Source organism: Lagopus muta, chromosome 10 (genome assembly GCF_023343835.1).
Source record: "Lagopus muta isolate bLagMut1 chromosome 10, bLagMut1 primary, whole genome shotgun sequence".
NCBI classification, from domain to species: domain Eukaryota; kingdom Metazoa; phylum Chordata; class Aves; order Galliformes; family Phasianidae; genus Lagopus; species Lagopus muta.
The window spans coordinates 60,984-81,308 of NC_064442.1; the positions used below are offsets into that span (position 1 = coordinate 60,984).

General features: G+C 43.5%; 1 protein-coding gene across 1 annotated transcript in view; it reads right to left on the bottom strand.

Annotated features, from left to right (window-relative positions):
• Positions 1-20,300, bottom strand: part of IQGAP1 (IQ motif containing GTPase activating protein 1) — a 49,832-nt gene extending 29,532 nt beyond the window's left edge. Inside the window, exons 1-14 of the mRNA XM_048956921.1 lie at positions 17,979-20,300; positions 15,939-16,038; positions 12,538-12,694; positions 11,670-11,747; positions 10,801-10,877; positions 8,900-8,967; positions 7,811-7,924; positions 7,324-7,502; positions 6,613-6,703; positions 5,971-6,134; positions 5,005-5,089; positions 3,636-3,799; positions 3,230-3,390; positions 2,597-2,721 (exon numbers count right to left, since the gene is read on the bottom strand). Coding sequence (XP_048812878.1) covers positions 2,597-2,721; positions 3,230-3,390; positions 3,636-3,799; positions 5,005-5,089; positions 5,971-6,134; positions 6,613-6,703; positions 7,324-7,502; positions 7,811-7,924; positions 8,900-8,967; positions 10,801-10,877; positions 11,670-11,747; positions 12,538-12,694; positions 15,939-16,038; positions 17,979-18,030 — 1,615 coding nt within the window. The 5' untranslated portion in view covers positions 18,031-20,300. The remainder of the gene's footprint in view (positions 1-2,596; positions 2,722-3,229; positions 3,391-3,635; positions 3,800-5,004; positions 5,090-5,970; positions 6,135-6,612; positions 6,704-7,323; positions 7,503-7,810; positions 7,925-8,899; positions 8,968-10,800; positions 10,878-11,669; positions 11,748-12,537; positions 12,695-15,938; positions 16,039-17,978) is intronic.
• Between the last annotated feature and the right edge of the window lie 25 nt (positions 20,301-20,325).

Genomic DNA, 20,325 nt, shown 5'->3' on the forward strand with positions numbered 1-20,325 from the left:
TACAGCTTCCCGACCAGGGGCAGCAGAGGGGCAGGCACTGATCGCTCCCTGGCGAACAACAACAGAACCCAAGGGAACAGCCTGGAGATGTGACAGGGGAGATCTGAGTTGGATTTCTGTTTCCAGTGGTCCCGCACTGGAACTGCTTCCCCCAGGGCAGCGCTCACAGCAATGAGCTTGCCAGAGTTCAAGAAGCATTTGGACAATGCTCTCAGACATATGGTCTGATTTTTAGGCGGTCCAGAGCAGAGCCAGGAGTTGGACTCCATGATCCTCGTGAGTCCCTCCCAACTTGGGATGTCCCGTGATTCCACGAAACTTGTTATCTACAGCAGTGCACAGAGGCATACTTCAAGAACATTATGAAGACCTACAGAAAGCCTTCCTTTCACACATTATTCAAAGTTATAGCAGGTAGTGGACCAAGACTACCATTAGAATTCTTTCTGTCCTGCACTCTATTTTTTTAAACGCACACCATTTCACTTTTTCTGTGAAACTAAGCCATTGAATTGTTTTCTTAACCGTGGCTTTCAAGAATGTAGTGAAACATATTCACATCATTCTGAAGTGTCCTTATTCTTCCACATCAATTGCCATCACCTCTAAATTATGTTTAGTAAAAATAAGCTCTGTGTAAATTTTACATATTCACATACCTACTTCTGTTCTCAGACGTATGCCATCAAACTGGCTTCCAATATACATTTCTATTTATTTCTCAAGGTAAGATAGATTGCAGGCAGGACTCCACTGTTTTTACACAGAAACATACAGTAAGATAGCAAACAACAACTAAGTATTGTCTAATTCATGCTTTTTCTCTATTTTTTTTTGACAGAAAACTTGAAATGAAAAATTTTAAACGTGTCCAAGTAGTAGCAATGAGCTGCAGAGAACACTTAACAAAATCCACTCAAAATGTCAGTCCATTCTTCCTCTTCCCCCATTCAGTAGTGCTAGATTTTTTTGTTCTTACTGTTCTCTATTCTGCTTTAATAGTGATTTCACAGCCTAACACACACAAATACCTAATTGTAGGCCTTCTATTAAAAGATCTAACATTATCTATTATTTGCTTCCATGACTGCTAGCGCGCCAGATCTTTCATCTTAAGTTTCCACATCACCAATAACTAGATGAAATTTGTTTAAGTTGAACTGTTGGGCAGTTCATTTGGAGAATCACAGACGCACAAAAATCACAGGGGTTGGAAGGGACCTCTGGAAATCATGTAGACCAAACCCCTCACTAGAAGCAGGCTCACTAACGTAGGTTGCACAGGAAGGCACCCAGGTGTGTTCGGAGTATCTTTTCACAGTGATGTCTAGGCCGTAACAGCATGTTTTGTCTCAGCATCACTTGCATTTCCCTCTCAGTATTATCTTAGCCCATAGAATGCCTGCATTTTTTCTGTCCTTCATCTGACAACTCCCCGTCACCTAGGCAGACTACGGTACAGACTGCTTGCTTCCTCCTACAGTGTGTACATACACAGTATGCACACCTTTATGCATGCTGCTCTCCCCATGAGTGCTGGGGGAAAGTAGGAAAAGAAAGACCTTTCTTACAAAAACACACACACAACGGTTGACACAACTCCATCTCATGAAGAACGAAGGAAAACAGACATAGCAACTTTTGACTTAGGAAAGGGCACAGAGGATTAAGCAGTAATTACCCTTGATTAATTAGCCAACAGGGGCAGAAAAAGACTACTCTGTGAAACAACAATATGTTACAGCTCCTCATTAGAAAGCATTCTTGAATTTGAAACCAAGTTTCAGGACAGTAGAAGGGTACATGTCGCTATGACTTCAGGACTTCCTCAGACACTAGATAAGAAGTATCCATGCACAGGGGCACACAAGAAACTGAACATATTTGCACTGGAACAGGTTGCCCAAGGAGGCTGTGGATGCCCCATCCCTGGAGGCACTCGAGGCCAGGTTGGATGTGGCTCTGGGCAGCTTGGGCCGGTGGCTGGCAACCTGCACACAGCAGGGGGGTTGAAACTAAATGATTTTTGTGGTCCTTCCCAACCCAGGCCATTCTATGAAACACTAGCAGGTGAAAGAATTAAAAAGTTTCCTACCAAAACTATGTCACAAGATGTCAACTTACGTCATTATAAGATTTTCTGCATTTTATGGTTGCTGGTTTGGGTTTTCTGTTGTCCCTATTGTTGTATATAGGAGTGTTACAAGAAACAAGGAGCAGGATTACATGAACTTCCAGGCTTCTGCTGTGACACCTCACAAATAAAAGGCTGCAAAACTAGTGCTTTGGTGCACGCATGCACATGGCATGCACTTGTTTGGGTCACGTGATCAGATGAACTGAAGCCACACAGGAAGCCCGTGTCTATTTGGAGATCCAGACAGCAAGTCAGTCAAGATTTCAGGCTCTGACATAACATTTAAGCCTCTCTACATTACAGCCTTTTCAGGGCAACTCAGCTACATAAGAAGCAGTGGCAAAAGGCAACTATCTCAGTCTATATGAATCAAGCAACAAGATTGTTCATTGGCATGCACCTAGTTTTAGCACACCTTATGATCTAGGATCAGTCTAGCACTGATCAAGCAAAACTTACTTTCATGTTCTTCATGCACAGCTAAGTTCACACGATCCACACATGACTGGATATCATTCCATGTGATAAATTCATTTTCTTCTGCACGCATCTGAGCTTTCAGCTTCATCAGATCATCAATATATCTGCCAAAGAACAAAAGTCAAAACCAGCAAGTATCATGTCATGAAAAACTGGCCAGGGAACACACAAGACAGCAATGACAACCAAACACAAAATGGAAGAAGTAACACGAGGGTTAAAACTGACATATACGAAAGAAAGAATAGGAAAAAGACAAAAGACCATGAGCAAGGTGGTCAGCTCCAGTGCAAAACAACCAAGAAAAGCACTAAAACACCACATGACAGTTTCAGACAAAAAACACAGGGCAGGAGCTGGCCTAGTGCAATTGAGAACCTCGTAGGGCCACAACATAGCTTTGTTGTGAAACCTTGATAAAGGTCTGAGAGACGGTACTCAGAGCAGATTAGTAAGAAACGGTGAATGCAAAGACAAGATGCAAGAACCGAGAGAGAATAAATTAATATTGGAGTAAGCAGTGAAAGAACCTGAAGTGTAAGGGGAAGAAAACCGAACCTCTCATGAACGTGAGCAGTATCAAAGACTGACATGAACCTTCAAAACACTCACCTCTGACAGTTCTCATCCTCAATGTTTGTCAGACCTGTGACAGGATTGCTCAGTTGTCTCCATACTGTACTCACATCCCCTGAATCCAAAGCCCTATTAATCACAGCCACAGAAGAGAGCATCTCTACAGCAACAGATAATTCTGCATGGGTGAGGTTACCCTGCATACAAAGGGGAATACAGATCAATTACACTTGCTCTTCAAAACCATTGCTAGAGCACCAAGAGATTAAAATAGAATCTTACAGCGCCGAGGAGCTCAAGACTTCAAGATTAAGCATCACATCAGAACAAACTAAGCATCAAGGCAGTTCTACCAACACTCAAGACAGGCACATTTAGTGAAACAGACAAGGCAGATTTGGTGATCCATATCAATTTACAGAAATAAGAATGTATTACTTACATCATGGCTTTGTTGCTGCAAGGTGGCCAGCTCCTTTTGATAAAGATCAGCAGCAAATGCATAAACCTCTGGTAGCTGGGCCTCTGGGTTCATCATTTCTGCCACAGTCTTCTCTGCATCACCCATTCTAATTGCAGCATTAATTCTGGTCACTGCTGCCAGCCCTAGAAGTTTGAAGAGGCAGCACATCAAAGAGGCAGCATGAGAACAACGGCGGCAGACAGTTGGGCTCCCAGTAATGCAAGCACTTGTACTGTATTCAATAGTAAGAACCCTAACCTAAAAAAAAAAAAAAAAAAAAAAAAAAAAAAAAAAAAAACCACAAACACACACAACCTAATTCCCCTATAGGTTTTCCGATCATTTGTTTACCCAACTAGTCCTGCATTACTGTAAACAACCAGACTACACAAGGCTCTTTTCAAAGTAAGACTCATTTTTAAACCAGTTTACCTTTTGTCTGATTATCAGAGGACTGTCTCACCTCCTTCTGCCAATAAGAAGCCTCAGAACTGCCAATGTTCTTCATAGGTAATTCATAACAACTTTTCCTTCCAGTATCTATTACTGGTCATGGCAGTACCAGGCATTCTACAGTGTCCTCTACACCCTACAGTGTTTTCACTTTAACATAGCACAAATGGGGAAATAAACATCAAGCAGTACAAAGTACCTTACTGGTTCTCTGAAGGTAACCTCCTAGTTACTAGACTTGCACCATCTCCCTCTTGTAATTTAAACCACCTGTAACCAGATCCCTATCAGCTTTCTTTTTATGTGTTATAAATTGAACTAATTGCTATTGTACAGCCAGAATTAAACACTGAAAGCTTCTGGAACTTTCTCCAGAAGAGAGTTTTGCATGGTGTCAGAAGCATCTGATTAAAAAACAAATCCAGCCACTGTGATCTACGTTTTATTTGCTATCTGATACCTAGAAACAGCCATTAAAAAAAAAAAAAAAAAGCTGAAAGTTCCATAGCTCAAATCAAGTAAGCCTTATGTCAGTAGTCAACAGGTAAGCTAGTTTTAACACCTCACGGAGCAATCCAGATTTCCTTCACAGGGCCATAGAACAAAGTCTAACACAAACTGCCTAGGAAAAGAATTATTTAAGGTGGACACAAGCTCCATGCTGCTCAGCATTTCATCTGATCTGCTGTTATCTCAAGCAGTATTTTTAAGAGCTTGACAGAAGACACCAGAGCCAGCTGTCATGATTATTTTCCATGTTTCAGTAGCCTCAAACTACTTAAAGAACATCCACGATAGTCTGAGATAGCCCTGCTATAACCTCATGTGAACACAAACACTGTGCTTTCTCATCCCCCACAGATACTTTGTCGCTATCATTTTTGCTACTCCTTACTTTGCTGATATTGTTGTGCTGCTCTGTTAGCAGCATCCACTCCCAACTGTAAATCCTCCTTCTGCAGAAGGCCAGCAATGCCAGCCTGAGGAAAAAAAACAAAAGAGTGAAACAACATCAGCTCATTCAGTGCAAATAGCTCAGCAAAAGGAATAAACAAACAGAAGAAAACAGCCTTTCCTTAAGGCACTTCAATTAGTCACAGTAATGCAACCAAGTCACAGTGTTTTACACCCAAAATGTACATATGCATCCACCACAATACCCAAGATCTAGTATGCTGGAACTGTACAACTAATTTGTCCACATTTTTCTTGGGTCTGAAGGCACACGATCCCTTACATCTCTGCTTGGGTGTACCTTTTCAAAAAATAATTCACACAGAAGTAACCACCTTCATAGCACCCTATTTTCCCCCCATTATTGTGGATGACATTGTAATAACTGAGACAATGCTGTTTTCTTAAATCTACTACATGAATTTTTTTATGTAGCATACATAAGCAACCTGCACCTAAAATCTACCGAAGAGTTGGCTTGAAATGAAAAGCTAATGTCAACCTTGATTATGGACAGGATTTTCCACAGTGAAAATAGTACAGTGCTTATCCAACAGTTACTTATAAAACACAAATATTCACATTGCCTGAGTGCTGAAAATAGTAAAATAAGAGGAAATACGTGCCTTTATTGTACAGCTCTATATATAATTTAAAGTTTGCTCAAAGTATTTTAATTACATATACCTACCTATACGTATAAGCATTATACTGGCCTTTCATACGCAGAGATGAAAACTAAGCATACATTAAACATTGGTTATGTCTATAAAGCTTTTCCAAAGCAACACTAAACTGTTATGCGTGTATACTGCAAGCAATTAGCACGCGAAGGACAATGAGATGGTGAAAGGGAAATAAATAAAAATGTAAAACAGCAATCACAGTGATCCAGGCTTTTGCATACCTCCTGTTTCTGTTGTCTATCACTCAAAAACTGCTTGAAATACCAGTCACAATTTTCTCGTAGCAATCCTCGGAGTCCCAGGGCTGGTGCTGCTAAAGCTTCATACAGAGCTAACGCATCTCCTTGTTCTAAAGCGAGGCCAATCTTGGATATGGCTGCAGATGCTAGCAACAGTAAAGCAGAATTTTCAGAGAAACATTAAAAGAATAAGTCCCATCACCTATATAACCTACTGCTCAGAAGCAGTCTTAGATCTAATGGTTGTCAAATTAGGCATGTAATCTGAATGGAAGATATCCAAAGCCAATTGCAAAGCACTACTTCAACGAGAGGCTGGAGGATGGACATAACATGAGTTACTCAGTAGGACAGGAGAACGGCAATGCAGCTCCAGCAGCAACACAGACAATCCATTCTCTTAAGGAAGGGCAGCAGAAGTCAAAATAAATGCAGCTTACAACTACATACATATGGGTAACGTGTTCAAACAAAACAAAAAAAAAAAACCACAACAGAACAGCTGCCTTCCATTTATGTTAGCACTCCAGAAGCTTTCTGCTTGATACTGAAAGCAAGAAGGAGCACAGGTATCATTTTAAACAATGCTTTTAATCAGAACTATTATTTTAGCACGATACCTACTGTTCACTTTATTGATGTTTCCCTGAATCTCAGCTTGAGTCAGAAGTTCTTCATATACATCTCTCTCTCTTTCCGAATTTTCTGAGGAAATCTGAAGATAAAATAAAAATGAATAAAACTCCTTCATCTTCACAAAGTTTTATGATCCTGTCACGGAAAGAGTCGGTGACCATCAACACCTATACAGAGCTGTGAGAGAAGAAGTTCACCTGTGACCTAAATATGCAATAAGTCCTAGAACGACACAAACTCCAATTCAAACAGTACAGAAACACCTTAATCCAGTTTACAGGCTCTATATAAACACACAAAGCTTCAGAACATGGAAGGCCAACAACATATGTAGAATATTTGTTATACAGTATTCTAAAATTACCTGGAATCTTTCTGAGGGTCAGTTGGTTATTCTGACCATTTCATTGTTGTAAAAATATATCAATATTGAAAATTCCCAAAGTATAAAGGATGATATGAATGCTGCATGTACATATGCAACCCATAATTAAGGGAGCTGAACACAGTTACAAGTGCTGCTGCCTGTCTTCTACAATAGGAAAACAGATTACAGGGGTCAATATTAGAACATCAGCAGGAATAAATCCCCCTAATACTACTCTCACAGGACTGTAATACACTCACTCAGCATTCCCCTAAAACTACAACATAAAATTGCAATACGAACAAATCGCTAGTTTAAAAACATTTACTTACCCTGTTTTTAGCATTCTCCATCTTGTCTTTTTTTGCTCTGTAGAGAGTGTCTTGGTAAGTAGATTCCAAGTGATCATCAAGATTGATTAGCATGGCATTAGGGTTCTTCATTGCCACAAGAGTGTCAGCTGGAACCTGGTGGTCAATTGCCTCATTAATGGCAATGACAGCAGCATGTACTGAAAAAGAAGCCCGTTAGTCACTCACAAACCTAACAGTCCTGTTAAACATTGAGAACTTGACTGAAAAGTGAAAAATTATCTGGAAGTTAACTAGAAAGCAAAACCAGCAGGGTTTGGTGCTCCTGACAAAAAACGTGGCCTACTTCCCAGTAGTATATGTCAGCTAACCCAATCAGTGGGGCGGATGCATATCAATCCTCTTTTGTCTTCCAGAAGGTTTGTATTTTCTTACAGCAAGGGACATAAAAACAGACACTTAGTATACAATATTTTGGTCTGAATAATCACATGAAAATGAAACCTACATGCTGCTTCATCCACAGAGAGCTCATTTGCTAGAATTCCTCCAATCTTGCTGAAGGCAGGCATCTGTATGCCGTACTTCTCCAGTTCAAGCCTCATATTACTGATTTCTTCCTCTGAAACATATATTAAAAAAAAGTGTTGCACAATCTATAGTACACTAGGAACCAGCTCCACAATATTAGCTGTGGCTACAGGAAAGGCTGGAGTAACTACAGTAAATATCATTGTTTCATTTATACTTTGAGTACAACTCTGTAAAAGTAAGCAAAACAAACAGAAACTGCTGTCATTTTGCACTCCTTCCTAAAATTTGTGCTTATCCCAGAAACTCATAGGTAAGTATTCTGCATTCTTCCCCGTGAGAAAACATCACGTAACTCAAAAATCTAGAAACACACTCCATTATTCTGAGGTGCTTCAAAGTTGGTGGCAAACAGGTCAAGAAAATGCCCAAACAATGTATTTTATTTTTTTTTCTCCTGCAGAAAAGAGGATGAAGAATATGGAGACATGCTGCTGATAAACCCCAAATAACCCAAAAGCAGCGCAATTTAAGTTCAGCCTTTCGTAGGTACAATTAGTAAATGCTGTGCAGGAAAACAAAGCTTTTAAATCAGGTATGTCTTCAGATAGTAATCTCACCAACACAAAACACACAAATCAGGCACTTCTGCAACAATCAAGCAACTGAAACCTTGAGGAGGCATCTGCGTGGGCACACACAGCTCTGCTTTAAACTCTTAAAGGAGACCAGAACTGCTTACCAAGTACTGAAGTGAAACCTCTCCCAAGGGATAAAAGTGACACCAAAACATCTTTCAACAGAAGTGAAAAACTAAGGGGCTGTTATTTGTGAAGATAACGGTAGCGAACCAATGACTATTTAACAACCTGGCTAATAAGCACCCAAAACAAACCTTCCACTTTAACTTCTGGAACTCTTCACAACCATTAGTATCTAATTTAATTTGCATTTGGGAAAAACTGACATTAACAATCCTTTCATTGACCTAGACAATATCCCCTACAGCTGAAATAAAGGCAGTGCATACTGCTACAAACTTCATTTTTTTATTTTTGTTTTTTACCTGTGAAGTCCACCTTCCCATATAAATCCTGAATTTGGGGGGCAAGACCCAATTTGAACAGGTACAAGCTACAAAAGAAAATAAGTCATGAGAAAGACTAATTTTTCTTCATGGTTAATTTTAAGATATCATAATTTAAGAGATAAAAATATCAAAGGAACCATTCCAGCATACCAACCCATATAACAGCTCACAACTACCAATAAGGTACAAGCTGATCCTCCTGTCTCCTTCCCTCCTCAGCTGCACTTGACTTGCTCATCACCCTGAAGCCTCCATAGAATGAAGATGAAAGGGACCTCTGGAAGTCTTCCCATCCAACCTCACTGCTCAAGCAGCATCACCTGCAGCCAGTTGCACAGGACAGTGTCCAGACCGCTTTTGAACAGTTACAAAGGAAAGGATCTCCTGGGCTCATCAGACAACCTATCCCACTGCTTGGTTACCCTCACAGGAAATACAGTGTGTCCTGATACTCTGATGGAACCTCCTGTGTCTCAGTTGACACCTATTACCTCCTGCCTTGTCCTTCGAAACCGCCAAACAGAGCCTGGCTCAGTCTTCCTTACACAATGCCTTCAAATACTAATAAACACTGATCAGATTGCATCCTTCTTTACCCTGCAGGCCTTCTCTTCTCCAAGCCACATTGCCGCAGCTCTCCAGCCTTTCCTTATACAAAAGATGCTTCAGACCCTGAATCATTTCAGTGGCCCCAATAGACTCTTATCATCAGCTCCACGTCTCTCTTGCACTGAGGAGCCCTGAATTGGACACAGTACTCCAGGTGTGGCCTCATCAGTGCTGTGTCAAAATAGCCTTAATAAGGTGATGTGACTTACTACTATGATGTAAGCACATTCACTTGGTCATTTTTTTCCCCGCTGTAATTTCAGTGAATTAATCTGATTAACAAAGAAGCTTGGTGAAAAATGGAACTGATACAAAGCTAAGACAACTGGGACTGGGGAAAGAGAAGCAAGTTCTCTACTCGTCTGTCAAGATGGCTCAGCACATCTCATGGACCTGTACCCTCCAGTAAAGTATCTGATCATTAAAAATAAATTACTAAAAAAAAAAAAAAAAAAACCTGCGCCTCAGATGGAACTCCGTTTTAACTGCATGGAAAATAAACAACTGACAATTTCACATTTCTACGTTACCTCAACACGCAATATCTAAATTTCCTGCATTTATATTTCAGTATCTAAAGGGAGGCTGTAAGAAGGAAAGGGCTAGACTCTTTAGCAGGATCTGTTGTGGTAGGAGAAGGGGAAATGATTTCAAACTTAAAGAAGGTAGACTTAGGTGAGATATAAGGAAAAAGTATGGTGGGACTTGTTTGGTTTTTTCTTTTTACAGTAAGGGTGCTGAGGCACTGGAACAGGTTGCCCTGAGAGATGCTGGAAGCTCTGTCCTTGGAGATGTTCACATCAGGCTCAGAGCAACTTGATTTAGCTGTAGTCATCCCTGTTCTCCTGCAGGAGAATTGAACTAGTAGGACTTCAGGGGTTCCTTCCAACTCAAAAGATTCTATTCTATTCTGAGACATAAAAAACAAACACTAGATAATAGTAAGAAATTCTTTATCATAGGGTGGTAAGATGCTAGAAAAGGTTGCCTGGAGAACGTTGTGGATGCCCATCCCTGAAGGCATTCAAGGCCAAGTCAGATGGGCAGTCTGATACAGTGGGGGGGCAACCAGCCCATGGCAGGATTGGAACTAGATGATATTTAAGGTCTCTTCAAACCTAAGCCATCCTACATAAAGATTGGAGCGAAGATCTACAACAGCTCTGCTAGTCCCTGTTCACCCTTCAGCCCAGTCTTCTTTCCCTCACCGTTCAGCTTTCCAGGCAGATTTCAGAAGGAACTGGAGATTTCTGCCTTGCATGCCTTACCTGAGTGCATGAATACAGTAGATACAGCGCGGCATGTTCTTACGATCGTAGATATCAGTAGTTTCTGGGTAGAATATCTGAAGATAAAACAAAATTAGCAAGCTGAACGATACATCCACTACATAATCAAATGTCCTAACTATGCTAAGACCAAATTTTCTGCAGTACACTAATTAAACAATCTACAAAACCAAAACTTCACGCTTCTCTGAGCCTAGCACATCTCCTGCGTAAATTCACACATTTTTTTTTTTTTTAATCTTTCATCCAAACCAAAGCTCCTTCTTTCCTGCCCAAGTTCTACATGCATGAAAGTGCATTCCCCTTCCTTCATGTGCCCACATAACACTACCAAGGTCCGTGTATTTTCAGGCAACCATGTTTATTAAACTCCTGTGAGATACTGGGCCATTCCTATAGTGTAGCCAATAATTTATATTTAAGCCATACCTGAAACCTATTTCAAATCTGCCAATGAAGCTTTTAAGTTAATCTGAACAAATTGAGAGCTAACTGTTTTCTGTTGCACTGCTTCTTTTAATACAGATTTCAGAAAAATTGCCACAATCTAACTGCAGCTCAGATACTGCGCAATAGAATGCAGAGTACAAACAACATACTGTACATGGTATGCAAGGTTTGTAGTATGGAATAGAAGAAGTAGCTATTATGCCCCTAATCATTCTCACTCAAGGCAGGATGGAAGATTTCATCAAGTTCTTAGATAGAAAATCTATACAAATGCAAGTCTAAAGAATGAAAAAGCCACATGAACTCTGCTGGTTTTAGTGCAACAGGAAATACTCCAACAGAACATAAAGTTATTTTTGAGATTACATACTAGTCTGCACATACAACACAGAAATTACCTTAGGAAGGCCAATCTCAGCCATGGCATTTAGCCACTGAATTACATTATCAGTGTGCCGGAAGTGGAGACCAGTTGCCTGAAATAAAAATAGGCAGAAAGAAGAGGACATGCAAAATATCACAGCTGACAATACAGTGAAAAAAAAACAGTACACCCAAAGAAAAAAAAAACGTGTCAGAACTCTTCTATATACACAATTACAATGCTTATTTATAACACCACAAGTTCTTTCACAGCTGTAAGATCAGACATAAAGAGTCCACAGCCCTCACTTACCCGATATTCTCAAACAAAGATGTTTCACATAGAATCACAGAGTGGTTTGATTAGGAAGGCACCTTTAAGATCACCTAGTTCCAAACCACCTGCAATAGGCAGGGACATCTCCCTCCAGACCAGGTTGCTCACAGCCCCATCCAGCCTGGCCCTGAATGCTCCCAGGAAGAGAGCACCCACAGCCTCACTGGGCAACCTGTTCCAGGGTCTCACCATCCTCACAGTAAAGAATTTCTTTTTGATACCTAACCTAAATCTACCCTCTTCCAGTTTAAAGCCATTGCCCTTCATCCTGTCATTACATGACCTAATAAAGAGTCCCTCTTTCCTGTAGGCCCCTTTCAGGTACTGGAATGCTGCTATAAGGTCTCCCGGAATCTTCTCCAGGCTAAAGAGCCCCTGTTCTTACAGCCTGTCCTCACAGAGGAGGTGCTGCAGCCCTTCACTCATCTTTGTGGCCCTTCTTTGGACCCGCTTCGCAGTTAATATTAATATAAAAGAACTTTCTGTTTATTCAGGCCACACCTCTATCTGCACATTTTCCTATTTGAGGTCTACCTAAGCCAGTATCCACAGCCAGCAGCTCTCACCTTGTATCTAGTCTGCTCCCTATCATAGATTTTCTTCACAGAAACCACTTTGGGGGAGAAAAAGTTTCCAAGTTTGGCCAAGTAGACACCATTTCTCAATCCTTCTTCCAGTTCTGTTGTGGGAGGAAGCTCCTCATTCAGACAGGCCTCCATCCACCTGGAAGTGCAAGAACAAAGTACAATTCCAATTTGTAAACATAACTCCATGCTAAGTAAGTTCCATGCTGCTACTACTAGTACATCACTCTCCAGCACAGTATTTATTTAGCATTAGAGGCTGAACATCGGTACAGCACTATCAGACAACCCGAGTCACTAAGATAACAGTAATGCTCCATAAAAAATGTTAAGCGCAGAGCCCAGCAGTCAGTGCTTCAGAAGATACCATCTCCCCATCATATTCTTCCTCCAGCCCACGATTTAGCTGCTGCTGGTCTACATATAGTAGCCAACCTGTCTTTGTAACTCACTTAAATTTTCTTCTCAAACATAGGCTCACCTAACAAGTATCTTTTTACTCAATTTTCACAAAAGGTTTGGTAGTTCATAGAATCATATGTTTGGAAACAACCTGCAAGATCATCATCCTCCCATTACCATTGCTACCACAAGCACTAAACCAGATCTCGCAGCTCCTCATCCAGGCGCCTCTTGACCACTGCCAGGGACGGCGACTCCACCACATCCCTGTGCAGCCATTCCAGAGCCTGACCACTGAGAGAAAAAGTTCTTCCTTATCACAGAATCACAGAATTGTAGGGGTTGGAAGGGACCTCCAGAGATCATCGAGTCCAACCCCCCTGCCAAAGCAGGTTCCCTACAGGTGGTTATGTCTAACCTAAACCTCCTCTGGTACAACTTGGAGCCATTTCCTCAGGTCCGGTTTGTTGCCTGGAAGAAGAGGACAAATCCCTCCTCATCACAACCTTCCTTCAGGAAGTTGTACAGTGCAATGAGGTCTGCCCTGAGCATCCTCTTCTCCAAACTAAACAATCCCAGCTCCCTCAGCCGCTCCTCATAAGAGACTTGTGCTCCAGACCCCTCATCAGCTTCGCTGCCCTTCTCTGGACACACTCCAGGGCATTTTCTTTTTTGTAGCGAAGGGCCCAAAACTGAACACATCACTTGAGGTGCGGCCACACCAGTGCTGAGTACAAGGGATGCTCACCTCCCTGCTCCTGCTGGCCACACCATTTCTAATGCAGGCCAGGATGCCGTTGGCCCTCTTGGCCACCTGGGCACACTGTGGGCTCACGTTCAGCCGAGCATCAACCAACACCCCCAGGTCCCTTTCCTTCTCACACTCGTCCAGCCACTCATCCCCAAGCCTATAACACTGCAGGGGGTTGTTGTGCCCAAAGTGCAGGACCCAGCACTCGGCCTTGTTGAACCTCATCCCATTCACCTCAGCCCAGCGGTCCAGCCTGTCTAAATGCCTCTGAAGGGCTGCCCTACCCTCAGGCAGATCAATACCACCTCCCAGCTTGGTGTCATCTGCAAACTTACTGAGGGCGCACTCAATCCCTTCATCTAGATCATCAATAAAGATATTAAACAGGATGGGCCCCAGTACCAACCCCTGGGGGACACCACTCGTAACAGGTGGCCAGCTGGACTTAGCTCCATTAACCACTACCTGCTGCGCACGGCCCTCTAGCCAGTTGCTTACCCAAAGAAGAGTATACCTGTCCAGGCCACGGGCAGCCAGTTTCCCCAGGAGAATACTATGAGAGACTATGTCAAAGGCTTTGCTGAAGTCTAGACAGACTACATCAACAGCCTTACCCTCATCTATCAGGCTGGTCATCCAGTCGTAGAAGGAGATGAGGTTAGTCAAGCACAACCTGCCTTTCACAAGCCTGTGCTGGCTAGGCCTGATCCCCTGGACGCCATGCACGTGCCACATCACCTCCCCCAAGATGATCTGCTCCATAAGTTTCCCTGGTACTGAAGTCAGGCTGACAGGCCTGTAAGATCCCTGAGTCCTCCTTAAGGCCCTTCGTGTAGATAGGAGTCACATCAGCAAGCCTCCAGTCCTCTGGGACCTCTCCAGATAATCAGGAGCAGTGGTAGATGGCACGAGCTGCTCAGCAATCACCCCTGCCAGCTCCCTCAGCATCTTAGGATGAAGCCCATCTGATCCCAGTTATTTCAAGACTCATATATAACACAGAAGTTATTTCAAGACTCTATGGCTGATTCAAGCTCCTCTAGCTGACCCTCTTACAATTTTGTCATGAAGTCTACGCTCCTGGCCTATATATTTTACCCCACCTTACTACAAAAGCAGAAAAGGCACACACATTTTTGTGGTCTGACTTTCAATAACAGAGCTTTGACTTTCCTTATAACAACAGACTTTACCGTATCTTATTTCCTCCTGTTAATGGTGCTGTTATAGCTCCTCTTAACAGTTAGTGTTTGGAAGGACCTTAAAACCCCCACAGTTCCAAACCCCTGCCTGGGCGGGATTGCCATCCATTTAACCAGGCTGGGCTGCCCAGGGACCCATTCAACCTGGTCTTGAACACCTCTGAGGACGGGGCAATCAAACTCTCTGGGCAGCCTTTGTCAGGGTTTGACTTGGTCCCGGGAACTCTCTCTCATCTTGTCTGATTTATTAATCTCAATTTCAATTAAATTGTATCTATTGTGTTATCTTGTATTCCGATATTATAGTAAAATAAGTTTTCCTCCATAGATTGTTGCTGCTGTTCTTTTCCTCCCTTCCTTCCTATTTCTGTGGGACTGGGGTGGGGGGGAGGGCAGAGGCCTGGTGCCCCCCCTGTCACGGATGTAGATTGATCTGGCCAACTCCATGACAGATGGCAACTCAGCACAACTCCACCACTTGACATCATTACAAAAACGTAGATACCATGTTGGAATGTAATGACGTCAGCACTTCTATCAGAGTCCACAACGCAATACTTGGGCTCTTGTAAGTGTGAACATCAATGCCTCAGTTTGAAAGCTTCTGTTTTGGCACTGCACTTCCAAAACGACATGGAGTTGAGAGAAGTCAGAACAATCCATGGAAAAAGGACCACAGGTCTATTAAACAGGACCCAAGGAGAAATATGAAAGTATTGGGTTTCCAGTTTAAGAGAAGAATAAGAGAAGAAAAGTCAGGTTACAAATAAAAATGTGTAAAAGGCTGCAGATAAGTGAAAGAGAATAATCTGTTCTTCATGTCCATAAGCAGGTAGTAAGGTAATACTACACCAAGGCAAATACAAGTTAGGTAATAGTAGGAACCTTTCAGCACTGAGAATACCAAAACACTATAGCAACACAACGAATCTAGAAACACATAGGAGGTAAGCTGCATCCAAATTACTCCCCTTACAAAATATCATGACTTTAAAAGTTCCAGGCATTTGAAACTCCCTTATTCTTACCTCTTTGCTTCCTCCAGATGACAAAGGTATTCATAGGCTACATTCTGGCGCCGTCTTTCGTCCATTTCCTCTGCTGTTAACCTTTCATTATCCAAGACAGCTGCAAGTAGTCAAATAAATACTCTCAGATAGATAAAGACTGAACATCTGTAGCAACTGGACAGATCAACACAGTGGAAAAGGCATCATAACAAAGGTGGGATGATGGAAGGACTGGCACAATAGAAAGGTGCCATGAAAGAAGGGAAGAAGATTGCTCACCCGTATCAGAAGATTCCAGGTTCACAGGGAAAAGCTTCACCAAGGAGGGATCTCCAGAAAGAGATCCTTCCACAGCGGCAGCCAGCCCTTAAATGAGCTCTAAGAGAGGTGCAGCCAGGCTGCACCCCTTCCTGTCCCACAGCTGATCTGCCTTCATCTGTGCTCCCAGGGCTGACCAGTCCTTTCCCCAGGTGCTCAATCAGTGGGTCAGCTGTGACTCAGCAGTTCCCATACAACATCACAAATCATATCCTACCTTCCTCACAAGAACTCATCCCAGGCATTATTTGTCTCAGAAAAATGAACAAATACACATGTGCTTTGCAAATAACAAGAGACATGGTTTCCTTATCCTTCCACCCTTATTGCATAAGTTCTCCATCTTTCCTGATTTCTCAATTTGACTTTGATTCAACTTTTCCTCATCTGCCAATTTCTCTGAAACCATTTCATTCTAGCTTTGCCTTTCTCTTTCTCAGAAGCACATCAGTGACACGTCCCTCTCCACCTACATACTGATTTTGGCAGTCAAAGATTAAAGGACAGCTGCATATTTTTACACCATGTAATTCCTTCTATACTGTTATATTTCATCCCTAAAATAACAGAAATGCTCCTCTCAGCCATCACCTGGAGGATAATTTAGATCCACAACCTGCATATCATCTTTGGATCAAAATCCTACAGTTATATGCCTAAATCTTCCACTTACTGCTAAGTACCTCTGCCATGCTCTCATGTTGAAAAAGCCACTTTTTTTTAAAAGTTTAATGGATGAACGTGACAAATGGGAAACACCTTGTACCGTAGTTCGTCAAAGGTTAGCTTACGCCTGAAATACCTCCAAACAAAAACAATGGATCAGATACCAACCACAGCATTTGAGATCAAGCAAAGCCTTGGTAAGAACGGCCAGGACGTCTCAGAAAGCCGTCCGAGGTACCCGCACACATTCTTCCCATTACTTCAGCCTTTCCCAAAGTTACAAGAGCTGACAACGGCCTCACGCCAAGCGGCACCGCCCCCGAGCGAGGAGCAGCGCTGCCGCCCCCGCCCCTCCCGCAGACCCCACCTGCGGCCGCGCCCCGACCGCCGCTTTCGCCATCTCCCATCCGCCGCACAGCGCCTGCTCCATCTTTGCTCGCTTTTGACGTGACGTCTCGCACAAGCGACCACACACCACAGAAACATCGAATCGAAGCCCCCTCTGCAGAGCAAGCTCCTCCATTTTCGAGGAGACGAAGGCGTTCTACCTGAATGCATCCGATCGATTCGGATGGTAGACGAAGGACCGCTGCCGAAACAGGCAGCGGTCGGCCCGCCACGGCAGCGGCCCGCCGCGCCCTTCTCCTGCCGAGATCGCTCCATCAGCGCAGCCCCCGCCCCGCCGCGTCCCCTCCCCGCGGCGGACATGTTGGGCGAGGCGCGCAGCGCGCCCACGGCACACGCGAGCGATCCTCACGCAGGCGGCCAGCGACGGCCCCGCGCTGCCCGCCCGTCCGCCGCCTTCTCCCGGTGCTCTTCTCCACCGCCCGCGAAAGACCCGTCGAGCTCGGGCGAGTTCGCGCGACCCACGGCACCCGCCCCGCGGGAGGCTCGCCGCGCCGCGCCGCCCCAGGAAACGAGGCTCCCCGCTCCCCCCGCCGGAGCCTCCGCGCCCAGCGGCGGTCCCGGGAAGGGACGGACCGCGCAAACCGGGCTGGGCGTCGCCGGTCGGGATGTGTCCTGGCGGCGGCGCCGCCGATTCCCAGAGCCGAGCCCGGGCCCCCCGGTACTCACAGCCGTAGTGCGGCCGGGACACGCCCAAGCCGTCCACCTCCTCCGCCGCCATAGCGCTGCGCTGGTCCGGGGCCGGCCGGGAGCTGGGCGCGGCTGTTCCTCTTCCTGCAGTGCCGGGTGTGGCGGAGGAGGAGCCGCGCCGCTCGTTCCGTTGCCGGCTCCATCCGCCGGAGTTCGGTTGGGAAGCCGCCTCTGCTCTGTCCTGCCCCGCCCGCCCCGCACGTATCGCTGGGCAACGATGTCACCGTCCAACGTTCTGCCTCTGCTGTGCATCCAAACCTTAAGAGCGTCCCAAGTTCTACAGTTAACACAGAACGCACTACCGGCTGTCCATTATTCTGAGAAAAGGAAGGCTGGGATAATACGAAGTCATATGCAAATAAGGCTTTAAGAATATATAGGCTCAACACCAAAAGATTGAAAGATGGAAACGTATCATTATTACCAGTTACCATTTAATAATTACCATTATTACCAGTACCATTATTAAGACCAGCTTTACCAGATGAAAAGATCACTGTGCATCTTGCTAATGCACATATCTGTGTGCATTTCTCCTTTAAAAATATATATATATTTTTTTAAGTACACACAAACACAGCAACACTGATCAGAACTACAAAATGATTTTCACGTGAAGAGGAACTACTTAAATTACGACAGTTGACAAAAGAGTACCCAGGAAGAGAAAAAAGGGGAGGGAAAAAATGAGACTGAAGAAATGATTTACTCATTTCTACTCATAAAATATAGAATAGGTAGTCAAAATTTAAGCAAACAGAAAAATTAAGCAAACAGTTTTAAACCAGATAGAAGGAAGTATAATTTAGCGGCCCAAAAGAACAACTCAAAAAGGAATCACGTAGATTCAGATGTTGATCAAAAGCAGCTGAATGCTCAGGTGGGGTCACACCACTGAGTGAGAAGGGACCCTTTTCCTTGTTTGTATTCTCTGCTGCCTGATGCTCTCAGCTGAGCAGTAGCACACACAGGGCCTGCACTTGATTCAATTAACCTGCTTTTATTAAGCATGCACATAACAACCCTGAAGAAAAAAAAATATTCCTATTAAGTCACGTTAAAAGAGAAAAATTAATATAACCAATAGACTTTATTATTGAAAATAGATTCTGACAACAATTTTGGAAGACTTCAACACCCAAACACTCTGTCAAAACTGACATTTTAATTACAAACAGTTATAGCTCTAATAACATTTATGTTACTGTAGATGTGAGTAGCTTGCAGTTATGTGATGAGAAGACATTTTAAGCACCATTTGCATATAGACTACAGCATGCAGAACTAGTTATGTTCCCCTAGAAATTCTGTAATATTGTTTGTACAGGCCTACAATCCTTCCTCAAACAAAAATATCTCACACTTACCCTCTTCTGCCAGGTTTATTATTTCACATAATTGCAGTTTCTGGACGAAACTCTTCAAGGTTGTACTTCAGTGGTTACATTTACATTTTCTGGTCTCTGCTGTCACCACCGACTAAAGTTCATTAGGGTATGTGTTTAATCTTTTGCTTCTGCTGCCTGTTTTTTGTTGCTGTTGTTTTTTAAAGTGTTGATCAGTTACGTAGCCTCACAAAGTACATTTCAGAATTTCAGCTTTCAACTTGATTCATAAAAGGAAAAAAAAAAAAGTACTTGGCGCTTGGCCTTAATTACCACAGCTGCAATAGGAAAAAAAAGAGCTCCAGAATTCAGGCCTTTACTTAAACTGCAGTTATGTTCTTTTGAAAATGTTTATTTGCCAATTCTTTTATAAGAAAGAATATTTTTCTGAGCTTTGCAGCAAAAAAATGCATCTTTAGAAAAACAGTGACTTACCTAATACTATCCGTCAGATAGTAACACTCAGCAATAAGGAAGGAATCCGAACACCACATCTCTATTTAAATGGCTTTGATTCACTGCCAACAATTCACTGACTTTACTTTCCCAAAGATCGGCCTCCTCCCACCCCCAGCTCCGACCAACAGCCGTTCCTTCTGCCTTACAGCCTTCACATCCTGTTCGCCCCTGCCCTGCTTGCAAGGAAGGCATTTGGGATCCTCACTGTGTTTGTGAGGGAACGCTACCACAAGCTTCATTTCTGGCTACAGAAGACCGGTACGTTTAGATTCCAGATTTCTCCGCCAGATTAAATACGCGATTCATGTTCACACAAACAAAAGCACCGGCAGGGCAGGATGGAATCGGGCCGGGTCCGGGCAACCGCTGCCATCCGACTCGAGGGCCCGGCCGGCCGCTCCGACGGCTCTTCCGGTAACTCCGCACCCCGTCCTCCCGCAGCCCCGTCCTTCCCCGCGCCCGGCGTCCCCCGCAGCGGCAGC